The sequence below is a fragment of the Canis lupus genome, chromosome 15 (assembly GCF_003254725.2).
Source record: "Canis lupus dingo isolate Sandy chromosome 15, ASM325472v2, whole genome shotgun sequence".
NCBI classification, from domain to species: Eukaryota; Metazoa; Chordata; class Mammalia; order Carnivora; family Canidae; genus Canis; species Canis lupus.
The window spans coordinates 2,773,371-2,800,589 of NC_064257.1; the positions used below are offsets into that span (position 1 = coordinate 2,773,371).

General features: G+C 36.8%; 1 protein-coding gene across 1 annotated transcript in view; it reads right to left on the reverse strand.

Annotated features, from left to right (window-relative positions):
• Nucleotides 1–1,188: 1,188 nt before the first annotated feature.
• RLF (RLF zinc finger) overlaps nucleotides 1,189–27,219 on the reverse strand; it is a 91,725-nt gene continuing 65,694 nt past the window's right edge. The window contains exons 6-8 of the mRNA XM_025419786.3: nucleotides 21,712–21,848; nucleotides 10,507–10,648; nucleotides 1,189–6,073 (exon numbers count right to left, since the gene is read on the reverse strand). Coding sequence (XP_025275571.1) covers nucleotides 1,427–6,073; nucleotides 10,507–10,648; nucleotides 21,712–21,848 — 4,926 coding nt within the window. The 3' untranslated portion in view covers nucleotides 1,189–1,426. The remainder of the gene's footprint in view (nucleotides 6,074–10,506; nucleotides 10,649–21,711; nucleotides 21,849–27,219) is intronic.

The window sequence follows — 27,219 nt, forward strand, 5'->3', positions numbered from 1 at the left end:
TCATTGCTTCCAGGTTCATACCAGCATTGGGGATAAATCCTAAAGACACATCAAATAAAAACGATAGTACTAAAAGCTACAAAACTCTGACCTTCTATATTGTCATGTAACTTCACATGCTGGGTTTGACATAAAACATGGTCGTTAGTAAGTCCACAAAATGAAACAAGATCTCCAACTGGAATAGAAAGTGATTTAGGATAAATCATTTAGGCTTGTACTTGAAGCAAACTTTCAATAGGTTTCTGAAATTTAGGGTTTGGCTCCCCTACAAATGGACTAACTATATCCTTTCAGAGGGTATAAGTCAGGAGTGGATGAATGGATGTAGTTCAGTCTTAAGACAATTAGCAACTTTTTCTTGTTCTGGGCCAAAAAGTCTCTAGTATAAGGAGTCTTAAGAATGAATCCACCAGGTGTCTCATATCATACTAAAGTGACCTACAAATTGTTACTGACTTAACATTATTACAATGAACTTCATCATGTTATTTTGTTCAAATCCTTCAAAGGGTCTCAGCTGCCTGTGGCTTCAAGTCCAAACTCCTTAGCATTCATGGTTGGGTTCCTGCCACCTATCTCTACAATAATCTCATCCACCTCAGTGCTTCTCTTTCATTGCAGCCTACCAAATTACTTGTAGTTCCCTGGAAACATGACTGCACACAACTATGCCCTTCATGTTCTGCTTGGTATTTTCTCCTTCTACCCAGGCAACTCCTGGACATCCTTTTTTGGGAGCTATCTTGACTCTTGGGACTAATTATTCAATTTTAGATTTTTCTTTGCACAAAAATTTTAAGACAATATATTGTCATTCAGAAAGAAGCTGGATCGAAATGGTTTGGTTAACAAGAAAAACTATTGGGGCAAATACAAGTGCACATTCCAGAAAATATTAAGTGCAGTTTATGTATGGTATGAAAACTCATTATGAGTAAACAAGAAATGGGTGAAAAATTGTAATTTATTGAAACTCAACTCAAAAAATATAAGATGCTGTAGTGTACAATATATTACACAAAGCACCCTCAGGTGCACATTCAAGTCAAGTAAGAACTCCATATCCCTTTCCCTAGCCCTCCCACCCTGGGATCTTTGTATTTGTTCCATATACAATCATGCACACTTAATTTGAAAAAGGAAGCCCCAATATATTTTGATGTATTAATTAGCACCAAACAAGAGTACAGTTCCATTTTTTTAATAAACAAACAAACAAAAAAAACAAACCCAATCAATAAACCAACTGGAGAGCTAATGGACTCAGCCAATACTGCTGACATAGATATTATACATTCATGTAAATACACAGCCTATTCTACCCTAAACAACAGTGTGGCTGGTTCTCAGCCTTTGTTCAAGTTGGCAATTGTCCCCATGTTGCAGTGTTGGAGCCAGTCTGTTTCTAAAACAAAATTGCTATTTAGGAACTTCCTACACAAAGCTCATCGGTCTTTTTTGTTGGAAACAAGTCTAAAATTGGTGTGGAAAACTTAGATCTTTCAAGGACAACCACTGGCCGTAGATAATGAAGCTGTTTTAAGGCAAGCTCTCCACAGTCTGTTAATGCTTTGTCCAATACAACCCTCAGGTTCTCCAAGGAAGGAACTGCTGCTGTCTCAGCTACTATCAAAGGTGGGATTGCAGTCAGGTTCTCATGAATTGCAGAGTCACTGGAAGAATGAGGTATGTCAACTTCAGGGTCATTGTCATTCACCATATTATTTGCCATAACACTCCCTGTTAAGTCATTACTGGGTTGTGAAGAACTACTTAATGTTAAGTGCTCCGAAGGCTCCCAATCATCAAAATCGTCTTCTTTCTCTTCACTTTCCTGAATAAATTTCAGAAATGAAGATTCAAATCCCATAGGTTTGTAAGTCTTCAAATCAAATGACCTAGGCTGTGGATGCTTCCTAAAATTCTCTTTTGGGACATGGGTTGAATTTTTTACAGTGTTTTCTTGCCCTGAACTTTGCTGCCCAGTTTCTGAGTCTTTGATCCTTGGTAAAGGCAGCTGGAAACTTGTGAAGTAAGTCCCACTTTCAGTCCCACTAGGATTAGGTATGGAATTTTCTATTTTACAAGGAGGAGGCTGAACTATATTACATTGTTCCAAAGAAGTGGTTTCCGAACTATGGTTACATTTCAAAGTTCCTCTGTAGAGCAGAGTATCTGCATCAAACGCTGGTTTGCTTTCTGTACATCCTTTCTGACCTCCCTCCCTTTCGCCTGGATGAAGGGAATCAGTGCTCTGGGCAGGGACGCTACTGTCACCTGGGGAATGGCTGTGCTTCGTGCGCTCTGATTCACAGCTATTTTCTTCTTTCTTTATATAGGGGTCTGCTTCAGAAGGGGGCTCTTCCTTAATTTTGGTACCATACTTAACACAGACGACAAGATTTTCCATCTGTTGCTCTAAATAGGCACTACTCATCTGATGGGTGCGTTTATAATGCCTCACTATGCTGCTCTCCAACTTCACCACAGATAAGCATCCTTGAACCATGCAGGGATACTGTGTGTGCTCAGACTGCTCCACACACATATGGAGGGCTTCAGCTCTTGTTTTAAAACTAATCGGAGCCTTCTTTTCTTTGATTAAACTACATTTTTTAGCTTTAGCATTAAATGATCTCCTGGTAGTCTGATGTTCATGCCCCTGAGTAAGCGCTGTAGGACACACCTTTTCACTCCTTAGTAGCCTTTCATTTGCCACTTTCTGGCTTCTAAACAGATCATCGTAATAGTCTTTATGTCGGTAATATACATGTTGAGAATAATTACTGCGATGGGTGAAAATCTGGCCACAGCCATTAAGATCGCAATGAATTTCATAATCTGAATGTATTTCTCCTTCAATATTATGCTGTTCCATCAAGTGGTGCTTCAACTTGCTGAATGTATAAAAAACAGCAGGGCACTGAGGCTGGTTACAGGAAAACCTTGCTGCAGATTCAGCTTCAGAAAGCACTTTAGGCTCTTCAATATGGTCTAGGTTATGAGAGTCACTACAGTGCTTAGCAAGAGCTTTGGAACACAGGAAGCGTTTGTTACATTCCTTATATTTGCAAGCAAATATCTTTTTACATTTGACAAGTTCCCTTTTGGTTCTTGCTTTGTCTTTCTCTAAACATAATTGTTCTTTGTTGTACTGATGTACAGTTCTGTAATGACGAATCAAGCCTTTTAGATTGGTGAATGAGGAGTTGCAAGTTTTATGGATACAATGGAATGGTTTGTGGTATTTATTCAAAATATAGCAGAGATTTCCTTTAGCAACAGTTCTCCTGCTACCTCGTCCCTCTCTTCCTTCTCCTTCTTCTCTATGGCTACCTATTGGTGATGAAATATCAGATGTTTTACTTTCTGTTTCTTCGCAGGATGACTCCAAATCTGTTTCTGAACTGCATTCATCCTTTTTAGAGTGACAGTGTGGCTTCTCAGAGTTACTGCTGGGATCACGGCCAAGTTCTGTAGGGCAATCACCTTTCAATCTGTCTACTGAGCATGGGCCTTCATGATCACATTTTTCATTATCTAACAGTTTGTGAGTTACTCTGTCACTGCCAATCTGATGTTTATTTTTATAATGAATCCTAAGATGTGTTTTTCTTGTAAATGACCTTTGGCAAATATGACACTGGAATGGGGAATACCGATGTTGAAACATGGTTAACTGAAGGACTTTTTCTTTTGAATAATTATGTTTTTTAAGATAATGCATTAACAAAGCCTCTCTGGTCACAAATTCATATTTGCATCCTTGAAGCTCACAGAAAAAAGGCTTAGCTGCCAACTGTGCAAGGTACTGACTTGGCATATTCTCATCTTGATTCTGAAAATTAAGGTCTGATATAGGTGAAACCGATTGAAGAGACTTAGCACCACTGGATGGGTACCCCTGCAACGACCCTGAGAAAGATCCATGTGTCATTGAGTTTTTCAAGCTTAAATGTTTCAAGCGTAACAAAAGTTCCAACATGGTATCCTCTGTACACGGCCTTTTAGAAGCACAAATGGAAGCTTCTGTGGAATAACCTTGATATTCTCGTTTGCATTTAGTATGAATATTGTGATCTAGACCTTCATCGGGGGAGTCACTGTTTGTATCTGAGCTGGGTTTAGGTTCTGCATCAAACTTTTCAGTTGTTTGATTATGTTCATTACCCAAACAGGGAAAGAGATCTTTTGTCTTTATCTTTTTGGGTTTGAAATGGTATGGGTGAACCTTCCGTAAATGCTTTTGCATCCCTCTTGCATTTTTGTATGTGGAACCACAGCCATCAAAACCACAGGTAAACTTAGTCCCATCAAAACAAACTGCCACACTGGAACATTTTTCTTTTAAACTGGAGGGCACAAAGACCTTCTCATGAGATAATAATATATCCTGCATGGTTTCAGAGTGATCCAGTGTATCAATTAACTCTTCATTCAAGGAAGCTGAAGAGCTATGACTTAACTGATCACTAGAATTACTGTCACTGTTTTCTTTCAGATTTTCTGCAGTTTCTATTTGAGAATTAGCTGATCCTGCACAGAAAAGAAGATCCTCAGGTAAATGTGATTTATCAGTTTGGTCAAGTAGATGGGGCTGATTGATACTATCTTGCTTTTCACCTGGTGCAGCCTCCTCAAGTTTCACTGATTTTTTCACATCTCCATTTGAACTTTCAACATTATGCATTGAGAGGTGATCTTGGTATTCAATTTTGGAATAATAGAACTTTTTACAGCCAACAAAGTTGCATGTGTAAGATGCATCCCTAAAGTGTTGTGCTTCATGGTGGTAAAGCTGTCCCAAGTCACTGAAAACAATATTACAGCCATTTAATTCACATTTATAACGCAGATCATCATGTTTTTGTTTATGGTTAAGTAGTTCATTCACTGATCCAAACCTTGCATAGCAATCTATAGATACACACATATAAGGTTGAGGACCACAATGCACTTGTTCATGCTCCCGCAGGTGAAAAGCAGACATGAAATGTCGTCGACAATAAGTACACTTCTCTCTTCTGTTTTTCATATCCAAGTAGTGCTTGGCATTTTCATCATTATTTTGGTGTTCAGCTTTAAGATGCACACTTAAGTATTTAAATTGTTTAAATACACGGGAACAGTCTGTGCCAGGACATGGGTACAGATCTCTGTCTTGCAGGTGGCAATCTTCTAGTTTGCTGAATGTGACATATTCATGAGACTCTCCTTTGGCTTGTTCATCCAAGGACTGGTTTTGCTCCAGGGTTGCAGAGGGGCTCTTGGGACAAATTCCCTTTTGAGAGCCTTTCAACAGTAATTTCTTTCTAGAGCGGTCCCTTCTGCTTGGTGGCATTTTAACATGTTCCATCACATGAGGAACAAATATTTCTTTTCTCTTGAATTTTTTAATACAAACTGGACAGGTGTAAATTCCATCTTCCATATGCATCTTAGAATGATGAAGAATCCTGGCCTCTATACATTCCCGCTTACATAACAAACAGAAAAATTTATACTGAAGCCACCTCTGGTATCTTTCAGAAGAACCAATAGGTTTTTTGTCTCTTTTCTCTTTATGCTGATCTGTTAAATCTCTTCTTCTGTATTGTTTATCTTCTTTACCTTCCTCATAATCACTGAGAAATGATTCTAAAACATCTGTGTCATTAATAGACATTTCATAGCCACTTAGATCATCATCAGAATCGGAGGCTTCTTGTCCTAGCAGTTGGTGACAGTGTCGTTTTAAAGTTTTCCAGTCCCAAAATTCAGGATCAAAAGGCCAATGGGCCTTTAAAGCTAGTAAGAGCTCACATCGGAGAGAATTTGGAACTGGTGCATTTTCTTCATCAAATTTTTGATCTGGCTGCAAATACAGTTCTTCCAACATATTAAATCCATCCAAACTGGGTTCAATTAAGAATTCTGTAAGCTGACAGGCTCGTCTGACCTCTAAATCTTCTGGTAAAAGACAAGCAATTGTTTTACAAACTGATGCCTTCATTTCTTCATCTTCGCTTGATCTGAGTTGAAGAGCTCTGACACATAGTAAAATTGACACCCCAAGACCAGCATCTTGAGCCTATAAGAAAAATAGGGGGGAAAGTCATTATTCTTTTTCATATTAAATATTACATAACTTTCATTGGTAAGATATATACTTCTCAGAACTTTTAGAGTTCTTAAATTTATGTTTACTCTCTCTTCCTGCAACTGACATTTAGATCCTGCTTACATGTTACAACCATGAATAACAATGAACATTTATAGAGTGTCCAACTTTATAAGGCACTACATATTAAAGCAATCTCTAACCCTCAAAGAATTTGCTTATATGCCAAATGTATATAAACAATAAAGGTATATGAATTCAAAGGAATTCAGGATAAATAAGGTCATTGAAGTTGATTCAAAAAAGAATTGTCTTAAGCTGGTTAGAAGGACAGGGCTTAAATAAATGGGTATAAAAGGAAACACCTGTATAAAAGTGAGTCTAGGATTGAATTCAATTGAAGAAACACATGGGTCATGAGAAGCTGGGTGTTTTCAAAATCTTAAGGCTAAAATAAATGATGCTCCATTGCCCCCAAAGCCTTTTTTTAGAGGTGGGAGGGGCAGAAGGAGAGAATCTCAAGCAAGCCTGAACCAAAGCTGGATCTCACAACCCTGAAATCATAACCTGAGCTGAAATCAGGAGTCTGATACTTAACTGACTGAGCCACCCAAGTGCCCTGCCCTATTTTCTCATAAAATAATTAGTACTTTATGGGAAAGTACTTCCCATGGGAAAAACAACAGAGTCTTTAAATCTCTATATAGCAAGAGGTTCTCAGAAACTAGTCAAAAATCAGGAAAAAGATCTGGTCATTATGTGATAAAAGGCTAGTGCATACAAAATGATTTATGTGAGAGACTGAAATGGAATGTGAAAATATGAGCAAAGTAAAGTGGGATTGATTATATGGCAGAGTGGCCTAAAATTCGGTACTTAAGAGCATAAAGGTTTTTAAAAAGTTTTACCTCCGCCCAACATGGGGCTCTATTCATGACTCTGAGACAAGAGTCACATGGTCTACAAACTGAGCCAGCCAGGTCCCCAAGAGCATAGAATTTTGAATCAGATTTTGACTACCTTTGAATACCAGGCTTCACTACAGTGACAAGTTCTTAAATCCTAAGTTGTTGCTGCCTCATCTATAAAATGATAACAGTAGTGGTAATGTTAGATTTTCCTCCTAGTATTGTTATGAAAATGAAGATAATATAAAGTGATTACTATGTTGCTGGCACATCATAAGTATTCAACAGAATACCATGTAAAATAACTGAGGATAAATTCTGTTGTTCACACTGGTAATCAATTTGTTAAGCAATTCTTCTGTGTTGGGCACCATTCTAATTCTAGGAACACAAAGAAACAACTACCATCAATTTACAGAACCCTTACTACATTCTAGGCACTACTCCAAATACTCTTTTCATACATTATCCTCATTTTATAGATGAAGAAACCACAGCTCAGTAGGTTAACTGCCCAAAGTCACCAGCTAATAAGCAGAGGAACAAGGATTTAAACTTAAAGCGATCTTTGTACATAACCCGAGTTCTTAACCACTTTACACAGCCAATAAAAATTCCAAAGCTTATCTGACATGGCTATATCCCATGTGCCCTGGATATAATGTATCTCACCACTTTCATTCCTTCAGCTACCTGGTTTAAAATCAATTTAGTTTTATCTATCAATGTCTTCAAAATTTATTTCCATATTCCATATCCTAATTCTAATATATTCACCATCTTTTAACAAGTAACTTCTTGGTATACTTGTTTAGAATGTATAATGGTATTTTCAGTCTGTTTTTTGAAAAGTGCTTAGTAATTTCATCAGTTTTACCCTTTTAACCAGATTTGACTATTTAAGAAAGAATGGACATTCTCTGCTGTTTATCTCAGTCTTCCAAAATGGAGTTTAAGTAATCATAATTTGTTGAGAACAAATTATTTATGACTTATTTTAAAACTTATCAGATCCTCCAAGTTCTCTGTGCTCTAATTTATAAATGATAATCAATCACATTATGCAATTTGTCAAGATACCCATGGTCTAGTCCTGACTCTGCTGCAAAACAGGTTTATGATCCTTACAAGTCACATAACTTTATGTGACTTCTATGATGATGTACTCTGGCTTAAGCTATTTATATAAAATGGAAGCCCAGAAGATAAAAGGTACTGTTATAAGGCCCTCTCCATTATATACTCATTGTTGCCTTCTTTTTTTTTTAAAGATTTTATTTATTTATTCATTCATTCATTCATTCATTCATTCATTCATTCATAAGAGACACAGAGAGAGAGGCAGAGACACAGGCAGAGGGAGAAGCAGGCTCCATGTAGGGAGCCCAATGTGGAACTTGATCCCGGAACTCCAGGATCACGCCCTGAGCCACAGGCAGACTCTCAACCAGTGAGCCACCCAGGCGTCCCCACTATTGCCGTAAGAGGCCTAAAGCCCACACAAGCTTTTCAGCATCATTAACCTGTTCCATCCCAAGGTTTATGTCACTTTTTACTAGTTGCCTCCCAATATCTTTTTCCCTCTTTTACTCTAAGAACAGAATACCTGATTTCTATTGGTTATAAAGTAACCTGAAATAATGAATATATCTCGTCTCCCTTGCAGCTAGATATGGATGGCCCTGTGTCTGTCTGTCTGTCTCTGTGTGTGTGTGTTTGTGTGTATATATACTGGAGGGAGTGAGGAAAAGGTGTATCATAGTGTGGTTCCTGTGGTTTTTCCACTCCCCTCGCCCCCGCCACCTTGCTATCTGGAATGGAGACATGATACCTAGGATTGGAATAGTTAGGTTTTAGAATATGAGATCAAACTATATATTGACTGTAGACAGACAAAAGGTACCTGGGTTTCCATTAAGTGGAGCCACTATAAGCCACCTTCGCCTGTCTGCCTGGATTATTTATCTATATGAGAGAGGGAGAAAACTTCCATCTTCTTTAGACCACTACTATTGCAGGATATCTACCATTCATAGAACTAGATCCTAACTGAAATAGGTCAGATCATCTCTCTTTAAAAACCTAGAAGTGAGTCTCTCAGTTTGAAAGGAATTCTACCTCACTTCCTTTCCACCCACCAGTCCACATCTTTTCTACCCTTCAGGCCAATTATCATGAATGATTATAGTAGAAAGTACCCTAGACTAGGCTTAAAGAGAAATGGGTCTGGTTATGCAAATGGACAGAAATTCCTTAGTCTGTGTCAGAAACCCATTTTCCCTAGTCCTCTAGCAGCTTTCTCATTTTCTGTGGTTTCTCATGGTAAGTAGAATTCTAAAGTGACCCCCCCCCCAGTGACTCTCACCTTTGTATAATCTCCTCCCCTCAAGTGTAAAGGGATCCTGTAAATACAGTATCATTCCTATGATTATGTCATATAGCAAAAAGTAATTTTTAAAAAATAAAGTAAGGTTTAACTAAATAAGTTAAATATAACTTTATTATATTTATAATAAGTTAAATAAATATAAATAAGTAATATAAATAAATATAAAAATAAATATAAGTTATATTTAACTTAGTTAGTTAGGTGACTAAATAATTATCACCTAAGTTATCTATCTGACCATGAATTTACATTTATTTATTTATTTATTTATTTATTATTTATTTAATTTACTTTTAATAAAATGTTTTGCTTCTTCCTGTCTTTATTAGAAAAGACCAGAATAACATATTTCAAAAAAAAGTATAGGATATAGACGGTTACAACATTAGAAGAGACAGGATGTATCAAAGATACAACTGTGCCTTGACTTTGGTATAAACAATTCTTGGATGTTGTCAAAGAAGTAACCCATAAAACATACCCATTTGCCATTATAGATACGGGTATACTAAGAGCTCACTCATGAGCAGATACTAAAAACAACACAAAAATAGAGCAAAAATAGAGTTAAGATTCATCCTGAATCTCTAGGCTGGTAGGCTTAGCATATATATAGGGCTGAACTCAAAACACAAGGCTTTATATATGGTGCTTCCTCTCATTTTAGCAAATATTTATTTCCTGAAAATATCTAACTTGCTTCCGATTGGTTTTCACAGAGGTTTACAATTTATATACAGTTGATTCTGGAACTGTTCTACTCTTTCAACACTTAGAAAATGTATCATTCCATTCTTAAGGAAAATATAAAAACAGAAAATTATTCTAGTAAAAGTAGATATAGAGTAGTTGAAGTGACAGCTCAGAAACATAATTGTTCTTTACTCCAATGGCCTGTCCCTTCAAATTACTATTTTTCCATTAAGAAAAGCTATGGATTCCAGAAGGTCAATCCGTAGAAACTGCTAGATATGTCCAGTTCCATAATCTTATTAAAGCCCATTATTTCTCATTTTCCCTCATCTAAGAGGAGTTGCCTGAGAAGTTATCTCCCCACTCATTCCTCCATTTCAGGACAATTATCATAAAAAAGCAAAATTACTCACTTCAGTTTGTATAACTCTAATCAGGCAAAATAAATGCTGCTGTGTTTTAGCTATGACACCAAACTGACGACAGCGCTCCAAAAAAGTGTCTAAAGAAGGGTCAATTCTTCTTTGTAGTTTACTCCAAAAGAGAGTCAATTCCCTATAAAAAGAAAGATTAAGGTAAAACATTTAAAGCAACTGGTATTTGCTATCCACCTCCCCACCCCATTTTGGTGTTTTGTTTGATTGTATTTAATAGTAAGCAAAAACTAGAGGAAAAAAAAAGCTATCTATATTCCTTATTGTGTCCTTTCAAACTGGTAATATTGTTAAGAATCCTCTCTGAAAATTCCACCACTTTTCTTCTTTGTGGAGAAAAGTTAAAAACAACAGATTACTTCCTTTAATTATTTTTTAATTATTTTTTGACTACTTCCTTTATATTGACTTTTTTTTTTTAATGCTCGGATCTAATGAAGGACCCGAATTCACAACCCTGAGATCAAGACCTGAGCTGAGACCAAGAGTTAGACATTCAACACTCCCATCGTGTTCCAAAAGGTTTTATCCCTTACACTGGTAATTATATTGACTGAATTAAACCTGATCCAGTAGGCAGGGATCATCTGACATTCCTAAACTGCTAGCAAAATGTACACAACTAATAAATATTCTAACAGCATACTTCTCCACACTAAATCTGCTCTTTTCCAGCTCTATTAAATTTGATGATGCTACTTAGGCATGTATTTTGGAATGTTTAAATATTACTAATAAAACTAGTAAAATGGCATTCTTGGAAATGCCTAAAATATGAGAATCCTATAAATATTCATTATGGAAACAAAGAAAAGTTTGGAAATAAGTTAATTAAAAGCATTGAATGGGTTAAGAGAAAACTCTTAAGGAAAAGCACTAGAAAAGCACTAAAAAATACCTAGGATAAAAATGCTAATATGAACGTGAAATGTGAATGCAAGGTAAGTCACTGAGTAAAACTAAAGAGAGAATGTTATCACTTAAAAGTGACTTGGGGGATCCCTGGGTGGCGCAGCGGTTTGGCGCCTGCCTTTGGCCCAGGGCGCGATCCTGGAGACCCGGGATTGAATCCCACGTCGGGCTCCCGGTGCATGGAGCCTGCTTCTCCCTCTGCCTGTGTCTGTCTGTCTGTCTGTCTCTCTGTGACTATCATAAATTAAAAAAAAAAAAAAAAAAAAAGTGACTTTTTTCTGTACATTCCAACACTTGGGATCAAGTCCCGAGCTGGGCTGCCTGAGTGGAGGAGCCTGCTTCTCCCTCTGCCTGTGTCTGCCTCTTGCTCTCTCTGTGTCTCTCATGAATAAATAAATAAAATTAAAAAAAAAAAAAGTGACTTTCTTCTGTACATTCCAACACATATTGTAATATTTGTTAAATAACTTTCATAAAGAAGTACTATTTCACAAGCCAGTTTTAGAACACTAATATCTATTGCTGGGATCCCTGGGTGGCGCAGCAGTTTGGCGCCTGCATTTGGCCCAGGGCACCATCCCGGAGACCCGGGATCGAATCCCACATCGGGCTCCCGGTGCATGGAGCCTGCTTCTCCCTCTGCCTGTGTCTCTGCCTCTCTCTCTCTCTCTCTCTGTGACTATCATAAATAAATAAAAAAAATTAAAAAAAAATCTATTGCTATTAACAGACTGTTATAAGGAAGATATGCACAAATACAAGGCTTAATGAATGAACCTATCTTTTTTATAATAGAAAATAAACATATTTAACAGAACTTATTTTATTATACTTTTAAAAGCTTATAATCATTTTGTGATGGAACATTTGATCTATAATAAATAAAATGAACTTAAAATGCCTTTAAATATTTGTCTTGGTGACTAGGGTTGCTTTCCTAACCAGAAAAAGTAAAAATTGAGACAAGTCACCTTTCAGAATAGCTAGTGGCCAGGCAAGTAACTGGGACCACTGTTAGTTTTCAAACTCACAAGACTGCTTCTTATAGATGTTAAGATCTTAGCAATAAAAAATTTTGAGAATAATGCAAAATTCAGAATAACAAAGGAAGTGGAGACTTATATATGCTCAGAGATAAAAAGGAGTTCTACCAAAATATATGTGCGAAAAAAATCTATCCTATTTGAAAAGAACAAAATTATCCTATTTGAAAAGAAAACCAGTAAAACCTCATTATGAAGAGAAAAGGGTAAGGAATATCTACTATCTAAAATTATTATGAAGAGAAAAGGGTAAGGAATATCTACTATCTAAAATTCATCAACTAGAGGTGCCTGGGTGGCTCAGTCAGTTAAGTGTCTGCCTTTGGCTCATTGGGTTCTCTGCTGAATAGGGAGCCTGCTTCATCCACTCACTCTGCCTGCCGTTACCCTGCTTGTGCTCTCTGTCAAAAAAATAAAATAAAATAAAATTCATCAACTGGCTAGAAGTTCAAAGTCAGGCAAATCTGATAAAGTGATAAGTTGAGAATTAAAGTCTCTCAAATAATTTTTTTATAGATTTATTTATTTTAGAGGGAGAGGTGCAGAGAGAGACGGAGAGAGAGAATCTCAAGCAGAGTGAAGATTTCTGCTAAGCACCACCTGGGGGGGGGGGGGGGGCCTCAACCTCATGGCCCCAATATCATAACCTGAGTCAAAATCACGAGTTAAGTGCTTAACCAACTGAGCCACTCGGGCACCCCTTAAGTAATTTTTAAAAAATAAACCAGAATGTTTAGGGCTTGATTTATTCCAAACTAAGTATTTCAAGCTATAGTTATTTTAAATCCAAATAATCATGACCAAAAAAGGGTCATTTTTATCATGTATTTTTTGTTTTTATACATACTTACACAATTACAATTCAGTAATTTAAAACTGCCATTACCCACCCAAACATATAAACTTGACTAAATGAAACTAAAACAGTATATTACTTATGACAATGCCATGATGCCATCCATTCAAATCTGCACACTGGAAAACTGAAACCACCAATAAATAGTAACTCAGAGCCTGCTGGATCATATAAATAGTGCTAGGAAGGACAAATGCTTCTTCATTACTACAATGATGATTTTAAAAGATAAATAGCCATTAATTTTAAAAGATGAATAGCCATTAAAAGATATATTGAAAATGATTCTATTGTACAGATGCTTCCAGTATTCAGATAATTTATTGCACCCTCAAACTAGCCCGATCCATACCTCAAAAGTCAAAAAATTACATACAAATTCAAACAGTCTGGAAAGGACATTTAGTTCTATTAATAGTGGGAAACACAGGGCACCTGGATGGTTCAGTTGGTTAAGTATCTGCTATGGGCTCAGGTCATGATCCCAGGGTCCGGAGATAGAGCCCCCACACACCCCTCCCCCAGCCTCCCCTTGCCCCACATCTCAGCTCCCTGCTCAGTGGTGAGTCTCCTCCTCCCTCTTCCTCCTTGTGCTCCTTCTCTTGCTCATTCTCTCTCTCAAAGTCTTAAAAAAAAAAAGTGGGAAACATATTTTGGCAGAGAGCTAGCTACCAAGCAGGAACTTTAAATTACACTGTGTTATGGCATTGCAGAAAGCTTGTGGAATCTAGCTAGTATGTCACACTGATATCTGGAATTTAGGCATTTTGGAAATGAGGCAAAGAAAACTTCGTGCAATTAAGGAGTGACCATCCTTAAAGATGGCTCCTACAAATATAGTGGTTGATTCTCATGACTACTTTTTTTTTTTTTTTTTAACTTTTTATTTCTGACAAAGTTGGGTTAAATAAAACACATATGGATATCTGGTCTTTGACAGGTACTGAGAATAACATTCACGTTGTCCCTGATATATCATAGTCTAGGCTGAGAAAGAACAAGCAAGAAATTACATCTGAGGAAACACAAATGTGCAATATATAAGATTTAAATTCAGATCCAAGAAAGCAACAATCATCTAGCAAATACTTGTTGAAAGCTCTGTGTGGAAGTTTAAGTTTCACCTGTATTAACTCTATTTTAAAAGTAGTAAAAAAAATAAATAAATAAAAGTAGTAAAAATAAGATAAAAACAGAGATGGAGGCAAACCATAAGAGACTCTAACTACAGGGAATAAACTGAGGGTTGCTGGAAGGGAGGCGGGTGACAGGATGGAATAATTCATGATGGACATTAAGGAAGGCACAATGTGTTATATACAACTGATGAATCACTAAATTCTACCCCTAAAACTAATAATATACTATAAGTTAATTAACTTGAATTTAAGTAAAGCCATAATATATAAAAAATAAAAGTAGCAATACTAATTACACATCTATGTGTATACTGTCCCATTCAAAAATGGTTATCTTTCTCATTTGCCTGACTACTCTATTACCACTGCAGACATCTATAGGAAACTCATTCCTCCAGTACAACTTTGATTTTTGCAGAGAACCAAAACTCTTTTGGGGCCAGGATTAATGAATAAGTTAAGCGATATACCTTTCGTTGATAAAAAAAAAAGTGGCGACTGCTATAAAGTATTATGACATGTTTTATTGTGGTTTGTAAATATCTCTGAAGATTTCTAAGAAAATAAACTGTTTTGGGTGATAGTTACATAGTTTATATACTTCAAGTATTATCTTCTGTAGTGATCACATTCAAGAATGAGACTTCTGGGACACCTGGGTGGCTCCACAGTTGAGTGACTGCCTTTGGCCCAGGGCATGATCCTGGAGTCCTGGGATAGAGTCCCACGTTAGGCTCCCTGTAAGGAGCCTGCTTCTCCCTCTGTCTGTGTCTCTGCCTCTCTCTCTCTCTCTCTCTCTCTCTCTGTGTGTGTCTCTCATGAATAAATAAATAAAATCTTAAAAAAAAAAAGTGACTGCTTTTTTTCAGATTCCAACTCTGTCACAGTTTTACAAACATGTTACAAAAACTACCACTTAAAATTTTTTTTCTCTTCTCCACAAATATTCCATATAGCCCACTATTTTCAACACAGGAAATTTCTACCACAACAAAAGAATCTATCCTACCTATTTGAAAAGAATTCCTGAGTTTCATTTTCCTTAAATTCACTGTTTTACATTATAGTTATTCTAAGCAAACACGTATGAAAACAACAAAAGGGTAAAAAAAAAAAAAAAAAGTCTCCAAATTTGAAAATTGTAGATCCTGTTTCTCTATGAATTGCCTGGAAGTAGCTCACTTTTAACAAAGTGTGATGTGACTTAATATTTTCTTTCATCTACTCATTATAGCTCCTCAGGAGGCCAACAAGAGGGAAATCCCTCTTAATCCCTTCCTGTTGCAGGGGAGCAGCATTAATCCCAGAGCCACTAATATCCTTGGAAGGGCTATAATGTGGCTGAGTGAAGAAAGAAAGAAAAAAAAGTTATAGGTCATTCTAAAAGGGAAGCGTTATCAGGAATATTAAAAGAACTGTGTAACTATAGTTTTACAATTACTTTGTAATCAAGAAAAATCTCAAACAACCTAAACTTATAGCTAAAGGAGCTAGAAAAAGAAAAACAGAGCCCAAAGCCAGAAGACAGAAGAAAATAAAAACGATTAGAGAAGAAATAAATGAAATAGAAACTAAAGAAAACAGATCAATGAAACCAGGAGCTGGTTCTTTAAAAAGATAACAAAACTGATAAACCTTTAGCCAGACTAAGAAAAAAAAAAGTGCAAATAAATAAATCCGAATTTAAAGAGGAGAAATAACTGACATCACAGATATACAAAGGATTATAAAAGAGTATTATGAAAAATTATACGCCAGTAAATTTGACAACCTGGAAGAAATGGATAAATTCCTAGAAACATATAACCTTCTAAACTGAATCAGGAAGAAATAGAGAGTTTGAATAGACCAACATTAGTTGGTAGCAGTGAAACTGAATCAGTAATCAAAAAAGTCCCAAAAGTCCAAGACCAGATGATTTAACAAGTGAATTCTGAAAAACATTTAGAGAATAGTTAATATCTATTCTTCTCAAACTATTCCAAAAATAGAAGAGGATGGAAAGATTACAAATCCATTGTACAAGGCCAGCATCACCCCAATACCAAAACCAGGTAAAGACACTACACAAAAGGGAAAATTTAAGACAGTATCTCTTATGAACACGGATGCAAATATCCTCAATAAAATATTAGCAAACCAAATCTAACAATATATTAAAAAAAACTACTCATCATGATCAAGTGGTATTTATTCCAGGGATGCAGTCACAAATCGATCAACGTGGTATGTCACATAAACAAGTGGAAGGATAAACCATACAATCCTCTCAAAGCAGAAGCAGAAAAAGGATGTGACAAAGTACAACATCCATTCATGATAAACATTCTCAAGGAAGTAGGTTTTGTGGGAATATACCTCAACATAATAAAGACCATATATGAAAAACCCAGAGTGAACATCATACTTGATGGTGAAAAACAACTTTTCCTCTAAGATCAGGAGCAAGACAAGGATGTCCACTCTCACCACCTTTTTTTTTTTTTAAAGATTTATTTATTTATTTATGATAGACATAGAGAGGGAGAGAGGGGCAGAGACACAGGCAGAGGGAGAAGCAGGCTCCATGCCGGGAGCCTGACGCGGAACTCAATCCCGGGACTTCAGGATCGCACCCTGGGCCAAAGGCAGGCGCCAAACCGCTGAGCCACCCAGGGATCCCCCACTCTCACCACCTTTTTTTTTTTTTTTTTTTTTTTTTTTACTCTCACCACTTTTATTCAACACAGTACTGGGAGTTCTAGCCACAGCAATCAGACAACAAAAGAAATAAAAGGCGTCAAATCATTAAGGAAGAAGTAAAACTTTCACTATTTACAGATGACAGGATACTATATATAGAAAACCCTAAAGATGCCACTAAAAAACTAGAACTGAGCAATGAACTCAGTAAATTCACAGGACACAAAATTAATATACAGCAATCTGTTACATTTCTATGCATTAATAAAGCAGTGGAAGGGGGGTGCCCGGTTGGCTCAGTCAGTTAAGCGTCACAACTCTTGGTTTCAGCTCAGGTCATGATCTTGCAGTTAAGAGATCAATCCCCACATTGGGCTCTGTGCTCAGCACGGAGTCTGCTTCAGATTCTCTCTCCCTCTCTCCCCTACTTGTGCTCTCTCAAAAAAATAAATAAAATCCTAAAAAAAAAAAAAAAATAGTGGAAAGAAAAATTAAGAAAACAATCCCATTTAACTCGTGCACCAAAAATAATAAAATAACTAGGAATAAACTTAACCAAGGAAGTAAAAGACCATTACTCTTGTTAAAATATCTACACTACCTGGGGCACGTTGGTGGCTCAGTCAATGCGTGACTCGATGTTGGCTCAGGTCAGGATCTCAGGGTTCTGAGACTGAGCTCTGTGTTGAGCTCCATGCTTGGCATGCAGCCTGTTTTGGATTCTCTGTCCTTCTCCCTCTGCACTCCCCATTCCCCTCCCACTCTCTTAAAAAAAAAAAAGTCCACCCTACCCAAAGCAATCCACACATTCAATGCAATCCCTATCAAAATACCGACAGCATTTTTCACAGAACTAGAACAAACAATCCTAAGATTTGCATGAAACCGCAAAAAGACCCCAGATAGCTAAAGCAGTCTTGAAAAAGAACAAAGCTAGAGGTATTACAATCTCAGATTTCAAGATCGTATTACAAAACTATAGTAATCAAATCAAAACTGTATAATACTGGCACAAAAACCGACACACAGATCAATTCAATGAACACAATAAAGAATCCAGAAATAATCCCATACTTTTATGGTCAATTAATCTACAGTGAAGGAGACAAGAATATATATACAATTGGAAAAAGACAATCTCTTCAACAAAGGGTGTTGAGAAAACCAGACAGGACCACTTTCTTGGACCATACACAAAAATAAACTCAGAATTATATTAAAAGACCTAAAAGTGAAACCTGAAACCATAAAATTCCTAGAAGCAAACAAAGGCAGTAATCTCTTTGATATCAGTCATAGAAACATTTTTCTAGATATGTCTCCTTTGGCAAGGAAAACAAAAGCAAAATTAAAACTATTCAAACTATACCAAAGTAAAAAGCTTTTGCACAGTAAAGGAAACCATCAACAAAATGAAAAGACAAGCTACTGATGGGAGAGATATTTGTAAATGATGTATCTCACAGGGGTTAATACCCAAAAACATATAAAAAAATTATACAATGGAATAGACACAAAAACAAACAATTCAATTTAAAAATGGGCAGAGGACACAAAAAGACATTTTTCCAAAGATATACAGATGACCAACAGACATATGAAAAGATGGTCAACATCAATAATCATTAGGGAAATGCAAATCAAAACTTCAATGAGGGGATCCTCATTGGCTCAGTTGAGCTTTGGACTCCTTTTTTTTTTTTTTTTTAAAGATTTTATTTATTTATTGATGAGAGACACACACAGAGAGGCAGAGACACAGGCAGAGGGAGGAGAAGCAGGCTCCATGCAAGGAGGATGTGGGACTCGATCCAGGGAATCCAGGATTAGGCCCTGAGCCAAAGGCAGATGCTCAACTGCTTGAGCCACTCAGGCATCTGGAGCTTTGGACTCTTGATTTTGGCTCAGGTCCTGAGATGGAGCCCTCTATCAGGCTATCACTGGGTGTGAGCCTGCTTAAGATTCTCTTCCCCCCCCCGCCCCTCCCCCAATTCATTCTCTCTAAAACAAACTTTCACGGATCTTATTTATTTATTATTATTTATTTATTTATTTATTTATTTATTTATTTTTTATTTGCGGGGGGGGGGCGGAGAGAGAGAGATAATGACAGGGCAGGGGCAGAGGGAGAGGAAGAAGCAGACTCCTTGCTAAGCAGAGAGCCTGACGCAGGGCTCGATCCCAGGATCCTGGGATCATGACCTGAGCCGAGGCAGATGCTTAACCAACTGAGCCAGCCAGGTGCCCCCCTTAAAAACAAAACAAAACCAGTAACAAAAACCCCAAAAAACCACAATAAGATACCACCTCACACTTGTCAGAATGGCCAATATAAAAAAATTAAAGAAATAACCAGCATGAGCCAGGATGTAGAGAAAAAGGAAACCTCATGCACTGTTGGTAGGAATGCAGGCTGGTGCAACCACTCTGGAAAACAATATGGAGGTTCCTCAAAAAATTAAAAATAGAATTACCATATGATCCAGTAGTTCCATTACTGGGAATTCACCCAAAAACCACAAAAACACTTCAAAAAGATATATGCACCCCTATGTTTATTACAGCATTATTTACAAGAGCCAAGATATGGAGGCAGCCCAAGTATCAACATAATCAACAGATGAATGGATAAAAAGATACTACACACACACACACCCCTTAGTCATAAAGAGATTTTGCCATTTGTAACAAACATGGATGGATCTAGAGGGTACCATATTAAGTGAAATAAGTCAGGCAGAGAAAGACAAATACCATATGATTTAATTCATTTGTGGAATTTAAGAAACAAAGCAAATAAAAAAAAGAGACAAATGAAAAAACTCTTAAAAACAGGACAAACGACAAACCGGTGGTTACTAGAGGGGAGGTGGGTGGGGAGATAAGTGAAATAGGTGAAAGGGATTAAAAGCACACTTATTGTGATGAGCACTAAGTAATGTACAGAAATGTTGAATCATATGTTGTACATCTGAAACAAAACAAAAAACTGTAATCTACAAACATCCCATATGTGATTTAATACATTTCTTAGTCCTGAAAATCTAGCTATCACTAGCAGATACTTTTTCATTATAAGCAAAGAAATTAACGGTCACAAGAAAAATTTAAATTGGGGTTTGCTTCTCAAGAAACACATCTGTTTTCTAAAGCTAAAATCTCTAATCTGTAATGTATGAAAAAAACCCTCAATTTAATGATCAAAACCCTCATTGCTACATAATTCTTTCTATTTATATCACCTATTTTTTATTTTCCTTACAAAATGTCCATAATGAGTATTACAAAATATATTTAACTCTCTATTCCACTATCTACTTTCTTATAGGAGATATAACTCTGGACTAGTGGACCCAGTGGTAGAAGGCTACAATCTGAATTCTGGTGCCTGTGCCAAGAAAACCACCATAGGAGAAGAAAAGTACTGGATTAGCAGTCCAAAACCCTGGATGTGAATCCAGTTCTATCACTTTAGCCTTAGGATCCTGGGCAATCACAAAACTTCCTCTGGACCTCCACTGCCTCATCTGCACAATGACAATTATGAGAGTTGGGTGAGATGATTGATAGTACATAAATAATATTTCTATATAAAATAATAAAAAGAAATATAGTGGTATATAATGCTAATAATAATAAAATTGTACTAATACACACAGATCCTCCAAAAAGAGATTGATGAAGGTTAAAGTAAACAAAGGGCTTTACTGGGTTTTAAAATGCTCATTTTCAACTTTAAACCATCCTAAGGTTCTAAAATGCTCAAGGTTCCTCTTATCAAGATCATGCAAATCCAACTTTTTCTTTGAATTAAAGCTCATCAGAGATTTACCTCCGCCTTGAAACTTTTCTTAAACATACAGTGAGAGCACCTTTCTTTAATATCCTATAGCATTATCCGTATTACTAATCTGATACTCATTTACAGTCTTACATTCTGGGTTTCCTGTGTACCAAGTCTGCCTCTTTGTACTAAATAGATTCCATACAGTTAGAATGAAAGAACAGTGGGTTACACTTATTGTTTCCTTTTTTAGCAACTAAGTACTCTGTAGGCAAACAAGATATAAACTGAATTAAAACCAAATTGTGTAATTCTGCTATATAGTACCAAAGTTGCAAGAGATTCTTATTCAAATGGATATCCTTCTCTAGGGCAAAGTTGACCTAGAAACCTATATTATTAGTGGGTTTCCAAACAAGAGGGGGAAAAAACTATCAGAGGATACATTAAGTGTAAAAGAAAACGACCTAACACCAATTTGTTTCATGTTGCTATAATTTTATCCTCAAAGATATATCTTAAATTTAACAGACAATCCTCTATAGGATGATCAAGAAGAGCTCAAACTTTTTACCTTCTCTTTATTTCTGGACTCTTCTGGAAAATATCAAACCAATAATATTTTTAATTAAATGGTTTAGCTTCTAAGCAAGATTTAATTCACATGTCATCAGGCTTTAAATTTGAAACAAACCAATGTTTACATAAACTCTAAATGCCATACTCTGTACTAAACAAATAAGGAGAATAAAAAGTAAATATACTTACCAAGAACAATATACACTTGCAGTTTGGAGTTGCTGGGTAAGGTAAGTCGTACAAAGAACAAATGCTGTGTTATCCTGACCCTCAGATTCCAGATTACATATGATGTCTAGTATTTCCTTGCAGTCGACCTTTGCAATCTATCAAAAATGAGAAGATGGAGTCAAAAAGAAAATGGTGACTTTCCTACATATTTTGTTATGTAATATGAAGCTTCTTTTAACTTTTTAGGTATTTATTTATTCATTCATGCATGCATTCATGAGAGAGAGAGAGAGAGAGAGACAGAGGGGCAGAGACATAGGCAGAGAAGGAGGCCTCCCACGGGGAGCCCAATGTGGGACTCAATCCTGGAACTCCAGGATCACACTCAACCGGTGAGCCACCCAGGTGTCCCTAACATTTTCTATTTTGATAACTGATGAAGCAATTAGAAGGATTTAATTTTTTTCTATTAACTCATGGCCAACTGTTCTGGAATATTTCATATAAGAAAATATTAAAGAGAGTAGACACTGTAAGGAAGTCCCCCTCTAGTCCCAAGGCAGATAAAAACATTTTTGTACAGTTAAAAAAAAATTATTCATGGGGCACCTGGCTGGCTCAGTCAGTACAGCATTCCAACTTGATCTCAGCGTTTTGAGTTCAAGCCCCACACTGGGCGTGGAATCTAATTTAAAAAAATTATTCATGAATACCGCCACCATATAAATGAAATAACTTCAGATTATTTTCACCTGAAGCACCATCTTTTTTTTTTTTTTTTTTTTTTTAAGATTTTGTTTTTAAGTAATCTCCACATTCAACATAGGGCTCAAACTCATGATCCCAAAATCAAGAGTTGCATACTCCTCCAACTGAGCCAACAGGTACTCCTATTTCTTTTTCAATTTTATTCAAGTCACTCTAGTTACAGATAGAAAAACACAAAGTTTATCCTCACTGCCAGTAAAGCTAAAGGAGGCGGGATGAGAAACTGTTAAATTCAAATACTGTAGTAACTTATCACTTTTTCATAGAGTTAAGGAAAAAAAAAATCTTTGGTATAAGGGAGTTTTCAAACAACTAAAACACTTAGATATATATCTTTTTCATTTATATTATTTATAGAAATCTTAAAACTACCTCTGGGCAAATCAAGAATTTTCTGGGGCTTAGTTATTTTACATACTAATAAAACGGGGAAAAGACCTCAAAAGATCCTTTCTCAACTGTGTTTTATCATTCCTTATCTTAATAAAGAAGATGAAGAATAATCTTTGTCATTTGTCTATGTGTTAGCATTATAAATCTTAATTATGCCAGACACTAAATGTATAAAACAATGTTAAATTTCAGGATAAATGAAGCATATGTCAGGGCAAATAAGGTATATAAGAGCTCATCTCTTCCAAAGTGCTATACAGTTCCAATAGGTGGTTTCTAAGTCTCTTAATTTTAGTCAGACCCTCAGAAAGGCTTCTTTCAAAGTTTAGATCAAATACCATTTTCTCACAGAATCATTTTACTTCTAAGATCATGTCAGAATATTCATCAAAAACTCTATTCCCATCAATTAAAAAACTAAAAAACAACTCCTCCAAAAGTCAACTATACTTCAATTTTAAAAAAGGACAAACCCACATACAAAAACTGTACTCTTAATTCTTCCTTTGTAACATCCATCACAATTGCTATTCAATCATTAGATGAAGAACTTACTAGGATCTGTCTTCTCTACTATAATGTAAAATGAATGAGGTCGGGCTATGTATATATATACCTTGTTCAAAACTCAGCACCTAACAGTGTCTGCAACACATAAAAAAAGTAAATGCTGATGAATGGAGTAAATGAATCAAATTTAATCAGGGTAAAATGTTCGTGTTTACAAAGTGAAACGCATACAATTGTGTTTTCTAATGTTTTCAAAGACAATGCAATGAAATAATAAGCAGTGTGGTACAGTGATTAAAAGTAAATATTTTATTTTTTAAAAGATTTTATTTATTTATTCATGAGAGATGGGGGGGGCGAGAGAGAGAGAGAGAGAGGCAGAGACACAACACAGGCAGAGGGAGAAGCAGACCCCATGCAGAGGGCCCGATGTGGGACTTGATCCGCATTCTGGGATCATGCCCTGAGCAGAAGGCAGACACCCAACCACTGAGCCACTCAGGAGTCCCTAAGAGTAATTATTTTATTTTTTAAGTAATTATTTTAAAACCAGATTGTATATTCTCTTCCCAGCTCTATAGCTGCTAGCTGTGTGACCCTGGATACATCACATAACTTCTCAGTAATTCAATGTATCAGTTTCCTATCTATAAAATGGAAATAATAGAACCCCCCTCATGGAGTTATTATAAGAAGTTACTATATTTTTTTTAAGTTTTTTTTTTAATTTTTATTTATTTATGATAGTCACAGAGAGAGAGAGAGAGAGAGAGAGGCAGAGACACAGGCAGAGGGAGAAGCAGGCTCCATGCACCAGGAGTCCGACGTGGGATTCGATCCCGGGTCTCCAGGACCACGCCCTGGGCCAAAGGCAGGAGCTAAACTGCTGCGCCACCCAGGGATCCCCAGAAGTTACTATATTTTAGTACATCATAGTGACTCTAGTTAGTAATCTGAAAGCTGTTACGAGAGTATATCATAAAAGTTCTCATGAAAAGAAAAAAAATTTGTGACCATGAATGATGACAGACATCAACTAAAATTATTTTCGTTACCATTAGACAACATATAAAACATCAAATTTTATGCTGTACACCTGAAATAATATAATGTTAATATGTCAATTATACATCAATAAAAAATGTGATATCTGTGCCTATTAGAGCTAAGTCTTAAAAAATAAGTTCTAACAGGGATTGGCTAATAGGGATCAAGTTAGAAGAGCTATTAAAAACTGTTTTCAGGGCAGCCCCGGTGGCGTGGTGGTTTAGCGCTGCCTACAACCCAGGGCGTGATCCTGGAGACCCTGGATCGAGTCCCACATCGGGCTCTCTGCACGGAGCCTGCTTCCCCCTCTGCCTATGTCTCTGCCTCTCATTCTCTCTCTGTGTCTCTATGAATAAATACATAAAAAATCTTTAAAAAAATAAATAAAAATAAAAATAAAAACTGTTTTCAGGACAGCCCATGTGTCTCAGCGGTTTACCACCGCCTTTGGCCCAGGGCCTGATCCGGGGGACCTGGGGTTGAGTCCCGCGTTGGGCTCCCTGTGTGAAGCCTGCTTCTCCCTCTGCCTATGTCTCTGCCTCTCTCTCTCTCTCTCTCTCTCCCTGTCTTTCATTAATAAATAAATAAATAAATAAATAAATAAATAAATAAATAAAATCTTTAAAAAAGAAGAAAACTGTTTTCATGGGGACACCGGGGTGGCTCAGCAGTTGAGCATCTTCCTTTGGCTCAGGGCACGATCCTGGTGTGGGGATCAAGTCCCATATCAAGCTCCTCGCAGGGAGCCTCTTCTCCCTCTGCCTAGGTTTCTGCCTCTCTCTGCGTCCCTCGTGAATAAATAAATAAAATCTTTAAATAAAACTGTGTTTATGAAATATGTAAATTTTAAAAATAGGAAATAGGAAAAGTCATTCCAAAAGATCACTCTCAGATGCGAGACCACACTTGATGCAAATTTATATTTAAGGAGTACTGGGAGGTAAAGTTAAGTTGTTAAAACCTAAAACATAATTAAAATAAATTTTCAGCTAAGAGAAAAAAGACCTCATCATATTTAATGAAGATGGAATTTTACTGATGCCCTAAACAATCATGTCCTCATTCATAGCTCAATGAATCAGAAGGGTCATCCAGAGACAAAAGCCATAGGGCATTTAAAATCTAAGTGACTAAGGGACCAAAATGAGAATTCTACAGCAAGTGAAAACAGCTGTTCCAGAGCAGCTACTATCCAGGTGTGTTCAAGCTCCTGTCTAAAACCAAGAATTAAAAAAAAAAAAAAAAAAAAAAAAAAAAAAAAAAACCAAGAATTATTCATGAGAGACACACAGAGACAGAAAGAGAGCGGCAGAGACACAGGCAGAGAAGCAGGCTCTACGCAGGAAGCCCGATGTGGGACTCGATCCTGGGACTCCAGGATCATGCCCTGAGCCGAAGGCAGGCGCTAAACAGCTGAGCCACCCAGGGTTCCCTGTCAACTTGCATTTCTAGAACATTTTTTATCTGTTTCAAGTAACTTGAATGAGATAATTGTATTATCTCATTTTATCAACATGATAAATAGTAAGATCGACAAGGCAGGCAATATTTCTATTCACAAGTAAAAGATGAGCCTAAGAAGAGACTGTTTCTCGTCTCCAGTCAACTGTGGCTAATAATCAGAAGTAACAGTAAACTAAATGAAAACTGAATCTCACTTCATTTTATTCCTACAGGGAAGCCCTTACATTTTAAAGGGGTATAATTCAGAGGTATAGGAGCTTTCACCTTGGAACCAGTGTCAAGAAAAACTGGACAAAAGTGAAGTAAACTAGAAATAGAGATTTCAAGTCAAAATTTCCTAACCTAAAATGATGGGGGGAGGAGGAAATGATATGAAAAATCCATATTAGTAGTTTATAAGGCATATATATATTATTTCCATTTATTACAAATATTCTACAGATGAACACTGCTAGTGTATTATAAACCTGTTTGTTTAGGTCTTTTTACAGCCCTCCTCCCCTTGCATGCTGAGCCGATCCTCCCCATCCTTCAACATTCAGTGGAAACTTCTTTCATCATGAAGTCTCCTTTATAGATTATTCTAATGTCCAAGATCTCCTGTCTTGCTGTGAATTCACAGCATCTTACCAACATTTTTTTTTTTTTAAGATTTAGTTATTTATTCAGAGAAAGAGAGAGAGGCAGAGACACAGGCAGAGGGAGAAGCAGGCTCCATGCAGAGAGCCCGACGTGGGACTCGATCCCGGGTCTCCAGGATCACACCCCGGGCTGCAAGCGGCGCTAAACCACTGCGCCACCGGGGCTGCCCTCTTATCAACATTTTTAATTGGGCTTTTATTTCACCTTGGGTCAACTTCTGAACTAGTAACTCATACTGGCCTTTTTATTTATTACTTTCCTGTTTTGAGGTTTTAACTTATGCTCTTCAACTAGACTATGAATTCTTTGAAGACAAGAGCACAGTCTTATAAATGATATCCAAAATCCTCTGTGCAAAAAAATCCACAGGAAAAAAAAAAGCCACGTTAAAATTAAAATGTACGTATCTTTCAAAATCAGTGATGGGGATACAAGCCAACCTGATTTTTGCCTTCATGGAACTCATAGTTGAGTTACAGATAATAAATGAGGAAGCAGGTAATTGCTGAGAATTACAATGTATGTTAACTGCTACAATGGGGATGTAAGGAGTATTTTAAAACTACCTTTGGGGGCACCCGGGTGGTTCAGTCAGTTAAGCATCTGCCTTTGGCTCAGGTCATGATCTCAGTGTCCTGGGATGGAGCTCTGCATCAGGCTCCCTGTTCAGTAGGGAGTCTGCTTGGCCCTCTCCCTCTGTCC